At 38.5% G+C, this 12,500-nt stretch overlaps 2 protein-coding genes across 7 annotated transcripts in view; one reads left to right on the forward strand and one right to left on the reverse strand.

Annotated features, from left to right (window-relative positions):
• Window positions 1-260: 260 nt before the first annotated feature.
• LOC127646348 (retinal cone rhodopsin-sensitive cGMP 3',5'-cyclic phosphodiesterase subunit gamma-like) lies at window positions 261-3,497 on the forward strand. The gene is made up of 3 exons (XM_052129910.1): window positions 261-339; window positions 1,881-2,034; window positions 2,984-3,497. The coding sequence occupies exons 2-3, from the start codon at window positions 1,893-1,895 to the stop codon at window positions 3,058-3,060; spliced, it is 219 nt and encodes a 72-aa protein (XP_051985870.1). The 5' UTR covers window positions 261-339; window positions 1,881-1,892; the 3' UTR covers window positions 3,061-3,497.
• Window positions 3,498-10,308: 6,811 nt separating this feature from the next.
• The window catches only part of rbfox2 (RNA binding fox-1 homolog 2), a 49,837-nt gene continuing 47,645 nt past the window's right edge, over window positions 10,309-12,500 (reverse strand). For 5 of the 6 annotated variants that reach the window (XM_052129872.1, XM_052129870.1, XM_052129869.1 and 2 more), the window contains 2 exons: window positions 10,660-10,747; window positions 10,309-10,561 (listed from right to left, as the gene is read on the reverse strand). In XM_052129872.1, the coding sequence (XP_051985832.1) occupies window positions 10,517-10,561; window positions 10,660-10,747 (133 nt within the window). In that variant the 3' untranslated portion in view covers window positions 10,309-10,516. Of the gene's footprint in view, window positions 10,562-10,659; window positions 10,748-12,500 lie in introns of those variants that run through there. The other variant, XR_007970912.1, reaches the window with a different exon arrangement.

Genomic DNA, 12,500 nt, shown 5'->3' on the forward strand with positions numbered 1-12,500 from the left:
TGAATAGACATTCTCCACATGTCTTCCATATATGTCTGTGCTCATGTGTGTTTGACATTGATAAACACGTCAGTCACACACACAGCACATGTTATAAACAAACACATGTTCTCACATGTTTATCCACAACACCACCAGAATAGCCTGAAGTGCCTCAAATCCTCTAAATGTCAATCTTTAGATCCCTCTATCTATTTCTGTAGCAGGAGTTTGAGGATGAGAGGATTAGTCAAGCGCTATAAAAGCGGCCGCCAAACACACAGGACACAAGCTCAATCTGAGACATCCAGAAGAAACTGAGAAGAGAACAATCCGGAATCTGAAGACCTCCAGAACACGGTAAGAGACTCATCAAGGAACATTGATCTGAGACAGAACAACTGAGATGGATATTCTCATTTACAGCTCAACGCAATGAGAAAGCTCAGATTATATTCATTTAGATGATACACTGAAGTGTTACTGAGACAGAATAATCTACGGCGAGCAGAACACTCAGGATTGAAGATATAGAACAGAAAGTTCCAGAGATAGGAATACGGTCACGGCAAATGAGCATCGTTAGGCACTATATAGCACAGTCATGTGTGCGTTATTGCTATTATAAAACGATTACAACATGTTATATAACGGATAGTTCCAGTCCTGGATGTTGATTGATCAACAGCCGTGCTGAATTCATGATCAATCACAGCTCTGGTCTGTATTATTCAGGGACTATATTTTCTGAAGGGTGGATTTTAAAGGTGCTGTAGTGATTTTAGCCGCTCTACTTCCATGAGACTGAGCATTTGGATTAGCCACACCCCCTCTTCCCAAAACCCCGCCCTCCAAAGATACCAAATGAGCTTTATTGAGACCGACATCATGCAGAAACGGCAGTTAAAAACAACAGCAGTGAAATAGCGCCCTCAACTGGCAACTGTTATGAACAACATGGCATAAAAATGGCATTAAGCCTCAATAATTCGCTGCAGCTACAAAACTATCAGAACGTGCAAAATGATTGACAGATCGAAAGCATCAGAGACCACGGACACAGTCTAGAGCTGTCACAGAGACCGGTGAGATATCTCACAACACTTATTTCAGTGATATCTTTCAGTGTGTAGGACAATTTTTGGAATACCTTTCCATTAAATAAAATAGCTTACAGCACTTTTAATGATTTTATTTACAAAACATAAAATATAAATGAACATCTGTGTCCTTAATATTGTTATTATGTTGTGACCATTTTATAAAAGCAATAAGGGACTCTAGATTGTTGCATCTTGTAAAAATATTAGTCACACTTAGCATCGTGCCTAACAATTATGCCTTATTGCATAATTACACATATAAAGGACAGACATTTTCATTCAAACCTTATTTTATTAATCAAATGATCTAGGTCGCATCCTTCTGCTATTAAAGATATAGTCCTAGAGGTTAATAGTTGATCTCTGTGGGTGCTTTTCAGTTTCAAGATTAAATGTAGCTACAATAAACATTCTACCCTTAAAATGTATTTTAGGCAAAGACAGATTTGCTCTGACACATTTCTGACAGATTGAGGCTATTCTAAATGTGATGCTAATGGCTGGAATTAGGGCTATGAGATTATGTAAACATCTTATTATTCACACGGTACATTATATCACATGGCAAATACATGTTGGTAAATAAACTAGCTAACTGTGCATCCAGTGGATTAGGATTAACAAGATCCCAAAATAGCAGGATTAACAGATAATCTGTTGAGGACATCAGTAGGGAGTGAGAAAAGGTGAAAGACCAGATAAGGAGAGGATTAAAGATCTAAAGGCGAGAAATGCAAAACAGTGACTAAGCAAATCGAATCAAAGACAGATGGTAAAATCACAGTTTTTTCACTCTAGTAAACAGAAGAAATGGACGCCCCAGCACCAGCAGACAAGAAGGCACCCCCTAGATTCAAGCAGAGGACCACTCGCACCTTCAAGAGCAAGGCCCCCAAACCTGGCCAGAAGGGATTTGGAGATGACATCCCTGGAATGGAGGGTCTTGGCACAGGTAACTCACATTAGTCTCTTAATCTCATGGGAACAGCTATAGGGCTGTTCAGGTTGTAGTCCAAAACCTGGAAGACAGGGTCTTTTAAATAGTTGTTTGAGATTTAGGAGTAAAAATGGCTAGAAGAGACTTTCACGTTTTGTTCTAGAGCATAAATGACACACAGTCATACCTCAAACTTTAATGTTGTAGCTACTGTGTCATTTTGTCACCAGAATGCTCATTAAGGACTACAACTCCCATTAGCATGTGAGCTACGTGCTTTATGAAATGCACACCTGTTGTAGTCCTCATGTAGCGACGGGTTAGCAACATGCATTTTTAAAAGACACAAGGGCTTGAAAATCCATAATAGAGAAATGGCTATGTGTAATTTACTGTATGTTCTAGAACAAAACGTGAAAGTCTCTTCTAGTCACTTTCACCACCGATCTGTTAGTTTCTTTCTCTTATCTTGAAAATGCCTATGATATAAACCAGTGGTGCCCACACTTTTATGTGTGATGACGTACTTTTAAATGAGCAACTCAATAAGATCTACCAACTAAAAAAAACACAGTTTCATTTAAAATAAGAAAATGCTTGTTGGGACTACTGCAGGCGATGTTTTGTTTATTCAGTTGCCATAACAACTAGGTTTGCGCATACGCGCCTAGGCGCGTATGCGCAAACCTAGTTGTCATGGCAACTGAATAAACAAAACATCGCCTGGTCAAGTGCAAGTCAGACAGAAACTAAAAGAAGGAAAGACATTATATTTATTTGTATTAAAATTTAACGAAAGTACATTTACATTTTGTGCGATCTACCAGCATTGCTTTTGCGATCGACGTATTGGGCAGCCCTGATATAAACCAATGAGGGAATATATAATTTTCAGTGAGGGAAATTTATATAAATGAAAATATTAAATATCGTATAAATTCTCGTTTCTCTGTTTTTTACACAGACATCACTGTGATCTGCCCATGGGAGGCTTTTGGCGACATGGAGCTCAGTGATCTGGCCAAATATGGAATCGTGTAGTCGTCTTCCCCTCCTTTTGGTCGGCCGCCCCCCCCTCATTAATTGAAAACCAGTTTGTAGAATCATCTACCATGAATAGAACTGAAATCCAAACCAGCAGACGATGACAATCCAATCTCAAACCAACACTGGAACTTCAGGCTTCCACAGGATGGGATATAATTCAATCGATCTGTTTGTAAATCAGGAAAAATGGCTTTAATGGCTCTTAAAGTCTACATAAAGCTCTTTCATTTGGGTCGGCATCACTGGAGCTCTCAGGAGGAGGAGCATCCTAATATTCTATATAACAAAAGCACTTTATGTATAAATCAACGTTTGTTTATTTGAAAGGCGAATATGAATGTTTGTGTCTGAATCTAGTCATCATGGATAATGAGCTGATCACAATGAAACCCATTCATTTGGGGTAGAAAACACAAAATAAATGTGACACTTCCAAATCTGTGTGGTGGGCATTTTTTGATAAAAACTCCTTAAACAGGGTCCATTAATGGGACACAGATATCCAACAGATGTGAAATGTGTATGTTTAAATATGAACTTAGTTATTACCTACATAAATGTCTGATGTGGAACATCTAGGTTCTATAAAATCCCTTAAATATTAGACATGTTTATTAGACAAATCTACCCAACAAATACCATTCTTACCACGTAAATACTTATATAGCACACTATTATTTTTGTTAGGGTATAATCAGCATTGTAGTGGCAAAAGACTCAGAAGTCAGAAGCTTGGCCTGTCGGGAGTTCCTTTATGAACCATTTCTAAGAGGAAACACGACTGTAAGGATGTTGCATTGTTTAATTATTTTTATATTTCATAAATAAAAGTCAGCCAGAGGGCCAAAGTGACATTACCTCAAAAAACAGTCAAGAAACCCACCTCTCTAGAGCTGGGGAGGGGAACAAGTGTAGGGAAAACGATAAAAAGAAGAGAGGGAAAGGATGAGGCAGAGCGACAGTGTGTGTGTGTGTGAGAGAGAGAGAGAGAGAGAGAGAGAGAGAGAGAGAAAAAGGTGCTCGCCAGTTCCCAGACATTTCATCGTCTTGTCCTCGATCACTCCTCCACCCTCTGGTGGATGACAGCCACTCCTCCCCGGGGTGGACCTGAGCAAGTCCTCTGACCCCTGGTGGATGGAACGCCCCTCTTCCCGTCAGGCAGCAGTAGTGACTCCTCCATCCTCTGGTGGACGGCCGCGGCTGTTCCTTTGGGCAGACGGCAGTGGCGAGGACTCCATGACAGCGCATCCCCCTCCTTCCCCGGCTTTGGCACCAAAGTCACAGGGTTAAAAATGTGGAAGGAGGCGGCGGGAACTGGCTGAACAGTCAAAGTAATATTTACATTTTAACTTAAACAAAAACACACAAAACATAAATGCACACACGGCAGCTGCGTGTTGCTCTCGCTCTCTCTCACTGCCGCATCCCGCTGCACTTATCGCTCTCCTCGGGTGATTAGCCCGATTAGGAGCCGGGCGTGCTTAGTCATGGCTCAGCCCCGCGCTCCTCCTCGTCACAGCATCTTTCCTACAGGATGCTGAAAATTTGGGAAGATATGGGGTTGACATGTTGTTCTTTAGTGCTGGCTCGATTAAGAGCAGGGGAGTCATTACATTGATAAATAAACATCTACAATTCAAATGTCTCAAACAGATTAAAGATTAATTAGAGTCATTATTGTTTTAGCAGAAATTCAGGGGCAAAGGTTGATTTTGGCTAATATTTACGCACCTAACGCTGATGATCGGAGCTTCTTTATAGATCCTGAAGGGATGTTGCAAGCCGCTGGAACCCCTCATGATATAATATTGGGAGGAGACTTTAATCAATTGATTAAAATGTTGCTGCAACATATGGAGAAAAGGAAATCATATAGTTGGTGCTTTAATGTTTCCCTTTTGCAAAATCCTGAATTCCAACAAATGCTAAAGACTGAAATCAGTGTTTATATGGAGACCAACTGGTCCTCTGTGTCCTCTGTGGGCGTGGCTTGGGAGGCACTTAAGGCGGATTTAGGGGTTCACCAAAATATTTAAAGCACGAGAACTCGAGGAGTTGGAAGGGAATATTAAAGTTCTCAGGAAACAGAGTCAATTGGTCTAAATCTGAAGCTTTGGCTCTGCCAGTGTACTGCCCAGTATCGGCTTTCCAGCCGGGCATCTTCCATTGGCCCAAACAGGGCATTAAGTATTTGGGCATTTTAATCCCAGCAATTTTGTGTGATTTAATTAGTTAAATTTGACCCCTTAATAAACAGGTTTTCAAGAGATGTGAGCAGAAGGGCTTCATTATTGATACATAAATAATGTATTGATAATTCCCCTTTCTGCTGGTCAGAGTGGATTGTGAGGGGGGTTACCACACTCGGTGACCTGTATGACAGTGGGGTGTTGAGACCTGTTGAAGATTTGGTTCAACATTTTGGGAATCCCAGATCTCAGTTTTGTAGGTATTTGCAGCAGCGCCACATTAGGTACTATATTTAGGAGTAGCACACCCCCCTAAAGCGGCAGATACTCTAAGAGAGGTGATTACTGCTTTTGGGAAAGGTCATGAGGCATCAGTGTGTTACTCCCTGCTAATTCAGAGGCTGGGGGCGGAGCTTTAACTTCTCTCAAGAGATTATGGGAGAAAGATTTAAACTTGGTATTGGAGGAGGGAGTGTGGGATAGGATTCTAAAAAACAAGTCTGCATCTAGAGATGCGATTCTATTGGACCCCCTCTAGATTATATAGGGTTGGCCTTAAAGCCACACCCACCTGTTGGCAATGCCAGTCATCGGATAGAGACACAAGCCATGTTCTTTGGTGGTGTGTTGAGATTCAGGGGTTTTAGTTGAAGGTTCAGAGTGTTGTGTGTGAAGTGCTGGGCACTCAGATTTCGTTTTGCCCCAGACTCTGGTCCTGACAAGTGTGATGTTTGCCCGACAGAGGGATGGAAGTCAACTGGAGCGCCCCCATTTCTGGAGTGGAGCTTGGAGATGGGGAGGGTGGCAGCATATGAGGAAAGGATATTTAGTAGATTGGGTCATTTGGATTTGTTTGTTGGGAATTTGGGCAAGTGTGCTGTGTGTGTTTACATGATTTTACTGTCAATCACTTACTAACCACATCTGTGTAAAGTTACATCCAGTTTTACAACTTCACTGCCATGACGACACAATCAGGACTGTAACATTACCATTTAAACAGAACTTAACTGAAATGTTGTATGTTTTGAAAGTCGTGAAGTCAACATATTTTTGAGAATAACCCATATCAATATTTTCATTCTAGTTTTGAATGTCATGTGACATGAAGCCCGTGACCTCCATATTGCTCTGACGCACAAAACCAACTGCGGCGTGCACAGGGGGACCTTTCTGAGGTGAGACACTTTTACCTCATGCAAAATTATACCATTAATAAGTTAGTAAAATAAAGTGAGTAATGACTAATAGTATGTAGGCAGTGTTGGGTGTAATGCATTGCTATGTACTTAATAAATATACAGTAATTAAATTACTTTTTTGCTGAAAAAAGTAAGGGATTACTCTTAATTTTCAGTAATTTATTTAGTTACTTCTGACGTAATTGCATTAAATACGGTTTAGACTCTAGAACAATTGTATATAAATCAATAGTGAATTTAAAATCGAAATGTTATGTTTGTTAAAATATATGTTTTCTAAATTAACACTGAACCCTTTAATTCATTGTCCATTTCATGAATAATTCATTTGATTTATTTGAAAGAATTAAAAGAACAGTTTCACCTCTATCCTTGTATTTTTCACCTGGTCGAGGTTGATCAGGGTTTTAGAACGTAATTAATAATAATTAATGCAACTACTTTTCAGTAATTCAGAGTAATTAGAACCGTAATCTACAGTAGTGTGTGTAATTAATTACTTTTTTAGACTAACCCAACATTGTATGTATGTTATCTATAGTCAAGTCAGGAGAAGCATTCAGAATTAAACTGTGGTAATGTGCTTTTTTTTGGGATCAGATCTGAACATAAGTGACGTAGTTACTGTATAAATATTTATTCCTCAATTTTTTCTACCAGAGATGTCGGAGTGGACATCGGTCAACAATGATACTGTGTTAAAGCAGCTAGTTTGCATTTATAGACATGCCAAGAATGAACATGAATTACATTAGGTGTATTTTCATACTAAAGGCTCCTGCTGTCCTTCAATGTGCCTTTTCATCAATGAGGTCAGGACTGTTGGGTCAATTTAATTCTTTGACATTATTCACCTGAAAGCAATTGAGAACGTCTCATTATGACCTTTAACCCTTGTGCGACCTTCAGGACATTTTTGTTTTTTTGATCATTTTGGCTGTTAATGCCAAAGGCATACATTTTGGCAAAGGTGTGTATTTTTGAGGGAATTTTGATATTTCAACCTCAGTTCCAATAATACATTTATAATACACTATGTGTATGTGTACACAAAATAGTCACACTCAGGGACTTCAGGACAGAAAATTGTCCCTATTGAAACCCATTAAAAATGCAATATTTGATCCCAGTGCCATTAAAGCATAAAATTATGAATTATATGATATTATGCTTTCATTCTGGAGCACTGGCTTCAAAATGTACATTTTAATATTTTCCACCAGATGGCGCCATTTCTCATGTTTAGCCTATGGAGCAAATACAAGCTTTTCCCCTATTCCCTGTATTATAGAGACCTGCAGGACAACTGAATACACGATGCAGATAAAATTGTGTGTTTTTGCATGTATGTACTGAGAAATGTGTGTGTGTGTAAAAAAAAACAACAGTGGCATCATGTAAACAATCTGTAATTTAAAGGGTTAAAATCCTGAAAATGAAGGAACATTTGGTATTTATTATGAGGACTGATGCTGGTTAACAATAACAAACTCAGTGAAAGTGGAAAATAATATTAATATATAATATTTTTATGGCAGTTGTTTGACGTAGACATTTTTGTCCTCTAAGGTCCTGAGTGGGTGTTTATTTTTTTTAATTGACACTGATTTTAATACATAATTTTTTTGTGCAAATGTTGTCGCTAATCACTGACATATCCCAGACTGTGAAACGTCAAATAAACTAAAATATCCCCATGGCATTTAGTATATGGAAAATAATAAATGTGGCATTATGTAAACAAACGGTCATTTAAAGGGTTAAAATCGTGAAAATGAATGAATATTTGGTAGTTATTATCAGAACTGATGCTGATTAAAGAAATGAACTAAAATAATATGAATATATATTATGGCAGTTTTTTGAGGACCTCAGAGTAACTTTTTTAAATTGCAGCACAAGGATTAACAGTGCATTCAAATGGGAAATGCAGTAAAAATGAAAGACTCGAGGGATTGTTTAAAAAAAAAGTTTATATGGACATTCAGATACAAATTACATCACAAATGGAATCAGAATATGCAGAGAGAGAGAGAGAGAGAAAGAGTTCAACTCAAAAACACGGTTACACTGGAAACCAAAGGGTAGTATGTGGAACAGGTATCATATTCATAAGGTGCAAGAATGGAAAATAAAGAGACAGCATTTTTAATCCTTTACTGCACGAATGGAGGGGATTTCAGCCGTTTCACTCCATCCTCAGGAGACAAACTGTCACTCAAACATTCCATCTCTTCATGGAGAAGAAGTCCAAGTTATCTGCAACCAACCGTTCAGCTGCGACAGGGGAAATGGACAAAAGACAGAAGAGAAACAAGCAAATCTGAAGTGTCTTCTCCAAAAGCATCTTTAAAAGCCAGAATTTAGGTATGGAGACATTTCGGTCTCAAATAATACTGTGGAAAATGTATGCATAGACTGCAAAGTACCTCTTGAACATAAACGAAAAGCAAAACAAACACAAATGCAGTCTGGTTTAGTGTTGTGGTCAGATCGAGGCCCGGTACAACGTTTCGGACTCTTAGTGTCAACGGAAGATCCCTCGTCCTCACAAATCGTGGCGAAATCAATTTGGAAACTCTAAAATGGCCAAATGTTTTCAGTCCTTGACCAGGTTACACTTACACCTAGAACTTTCTATCTACTGAAATGGATGTCCTGCCAAAAACATGAAATGCATGTGTGTTTTCACAGATAAAGAAACTGGTCATGTGACCAGGCGGCCTTCTTGGACTGTTATAAGATGCTCCAGCCTTTCTCAAGCCACTTCAAACAATATCAAAAACCAATTGATACAAAAAAGAATCCAAACAATAGCATTACACAAACGTTTACACACAATCCAGAATGTGCTCGACTTATCTTTGGAACCAAAAAGCAAAAATACCAATATACTGAAGGGAGAGGACACACTCTGCAAAGACCACGAAACAATAAAAATACCATGTAGTTCTTTAACGATCCACCATCTCTTTGAAATTTGGGCCCAATTGCATATTTTACAAAACTACGCCAATAAGCTTGTGTCGGTATTCGACGAAAGGGGCTCTTCAATCCCAAAATCGGACAAAAATGAAACCAAAATAAAAGTTCTTCGCATCAGTCAAACACTTGCTGTAGTCGTTACGTCGGTGTTGCCGTCTTTTATTTATTCACGTGGGTTCAGGATGTGTTCTTCCCCTTCGTCAAAGCCAACACACACAACCTTGAGAAACTAATGACGATAATAATAATAATAATAATAATTAATAACAATAATGTTTGGTAAAATTTTGTCTATTCTAGTTTTACTTGCATATAATGACTATTTAATTTTAAAGGTATGCCTTTTCAAAACGGTCTGAATGGAGGTACTGTTTAAAGAACACAAAGCTTTCAGCAAGACGGAATAATATGACACATCGTCCCGTTCGTGTGCATCAAAGTTCTGCGAGTTGTAACAACTGTTGGCGTTTCCTTTCATCAAAGATCTTCTTGGAGAAAGGAAGACCGTGACGCTTGTCTCTCGTCATGTTGCCACGTTTGGGATAATAGCATCGTCCTCCCGCACAGAACCGATGGGATCCACGCAAACCAGAGACAAGAGCGCCCAGATGAATGTCTCTTGCGTTTCTTAAAGAATATTGAGAATTATTGTAGTGTGAAACAGTGACGGGTGACGTATAAATTTGTTCACTGCAGTCCTGACACTCTGTGCACATGTAGTTCAATGGCCACTAGAGGCAGTCTAAAGCCATTACTGCATGCATATGTGCGGAGAGACGAGCCGAAGGAAGAAATGATTTGAGTTCATCGGTCAAGCAGTTTCAGTCAGATATCTCAGTTACCATTTAGTGTTCGACGTTATCGTGTTTCCTTTTTTTTTTTTTTTTTTTTTTTAAATCCACTTTCTTCGATGTGTTGATTTATAGTTGCATTCCTTGTTGAAAGTTTCAATCGTAACAGACGTGTTGTTTCGCATTATGTTTGTCCAAAAGTGTGATTTGAATTTTCCCTCCGAGGTCACCGGCTGTTGAAGTATCAGAGAGACTGAAAATCTGGAAGTGTTCTTTAAGGTGTTTAATATGGCGAAAACCGGCTGTATCCTCCTCTGTAGAGTGTCGCCTGCGGAACATCAACATCGGTTAGAAGCCTGTAAGTGAGCATTGGGGAGTTTTCACAAGCAACTGATTGGTTCTTTGCAAGAAAGAGGCGTGGCTTACCATCGCTCCCACTCCGTACGCTGCCGCCGCCGCTGCCGGAGAGGCCAGTGCAGCCGCGTAAGGATCCGCTGCATACACACGGCCGTAGCTAGACAAACGAGATCCACACATCAAAATGGAAATGCCTTGATTGAACTACTCTGAGTTCATTACACAGATGCATTTATGAATATAGATACTAAACATTGATAACAACAGGCCATAAAAAAGATGGTTTAAACTTAAACCCGCTATGGCTGCATAGACGAACACAACGGGCTTCAGCCGCATAAGCATAAACGCTGTACTACTGTCAGATTTCCCATGTTTTTCACGAGCACGTTACGGAATAATTCACAGATATTAATGAAACTGTTGATCTTTGAGTAGGTCTGGAAAAAAATGTAAATTTTTAGATGAATCGGAAGATGGATCCTCTACGCCAGGGGTGCCAATACGTCGATCGCAAAGGCAATGCTGGTAGATCGCACAAAATTTAAATGTACTTTCGTTAAATTTTAATACAAATAAATATAATGTCTTTCCTTCTTTTAGTTTCTGTCTGACTTGCACTTGACCAGTAAATATTGACCAAGCGATGTTTTGTTTATTCAGTTGCCATGACAACTAGGTTTGTGCGTACGCGTTGTCATGGCAACTGAATAAACAAAACATGGCCTGGTCAATATTTACTGGTAAATGCCCTGACTATTGTAATCTATTGTGCTGTAGGTGTTTTGGGTTTAGTGTTAAAACTGAATGATATCAACATTGAACATTATTATATATTTGTTTATTAATTACAAGATGAATTCCATGTAGGGATACATGCAGTAGTCCCAACAAGCATTTTCTTATTTTAAATGAAACTGTGTTTTTTTACTTGGTAGATCTTATTGAGTTGCTCATTTAAAAGTAGATCATCACACCAAAAAGTGTGGACACCCCTGGTGTAGGCTATGAGGCAACCTGCAACAACACGCGTAAATAACTTGCGCATGCAACCAAATTTGCGCTGTGCGACTAAAAACGTCTGATTTCTTTACAGTCAGTTGATCATCAAAACAACAAACATTTACTTTAAATCTCACATAGCACGGATGCAGTAAAGGAGCCATTCGAGACGCTCTTTTCCAAAGCGCCGTTTTCTTAAAGAGACGGTTCCGATTTTTAGCATGCGTTCATCAGATCAATTCATATATGCAATAAAATATATTTATTGATGGAATACATGGAGTTGGTCATTTTTAAACAGCTCAAATGAAGCCAATAAACTAATTAAATATAAGTAAATTTAATATTTTCGTAATTTACCTAGTTAGAAGGTCCTCAATATAATTAACAGTAACTCAAGAACGCACACAACGTTATTTTTATTTTTTTTATAATTTTAGTTCAAATTTTTATTTGACATGAATTGCAAATTGCTTTTGACATGAATGTCCTATATATTTAGTCAATATTTGATCATATCATGTTATATAAATTTTAGTCAACAAAAATAACAGCAATTCACAATCACGTGCAAAATGACAAAAACGTGTCAAACTGTGACCAAGTAAATCTTCAAATATTTTGAATAAATGTATAAACTACTTTTTTTAAACATGCATATTAAATATAATTATATGTCAGTTTACACAACATGAGGAAACGGTCCTGAAATAATTTTAGAGTTACTTTTAGAATGGTCCAAATCACTGAGATCACATTTTTCCCCATTCTGATGGTTGATGTGAATATTAACATTGTGACCTGAGAGATCAACAGAGAATGGCCAGACTGGTGTGAACTGATAAAGTCTACAGTAAATCAGATAATCACTCTGTATAATCGTGATGAAGAATATCATCTCTGAATGC

This window comes from Xyrauchen texanus, chromosome 7 (assembly GCF_025860055.1).
Source record: "Xyrauchen texanus isolate HMW12.3.18 chromosome 7, RBS_HiC_50CHRs, whole genome shotgun sequence".
Lineage (NCBI taxonomy): Eukaryota > Metazoa > Chordata > Actinopteri > Cypriniformes > Catostomidae > Xyrauchen > Xyrauchen texanus.

What these genes read in the sequence shown, in the direction of transcription:
- LOC127646348 (XM_052129910.1), top strand. Translation starts at nt 1,893, where the DNA reads ATGGACGCCCCAGCACCAGCAGACAAGAAGGCACCCCCTAGATTCAAG. An exon ending in AATGGAGGGTCTTGGCACAG is followed by an intron (nt 2,035 to 2,983) that starts GTAACTCACATT and finishes TTTTTTACACAG; the next exon opens with ACATCACTGTGATCTGCCCA.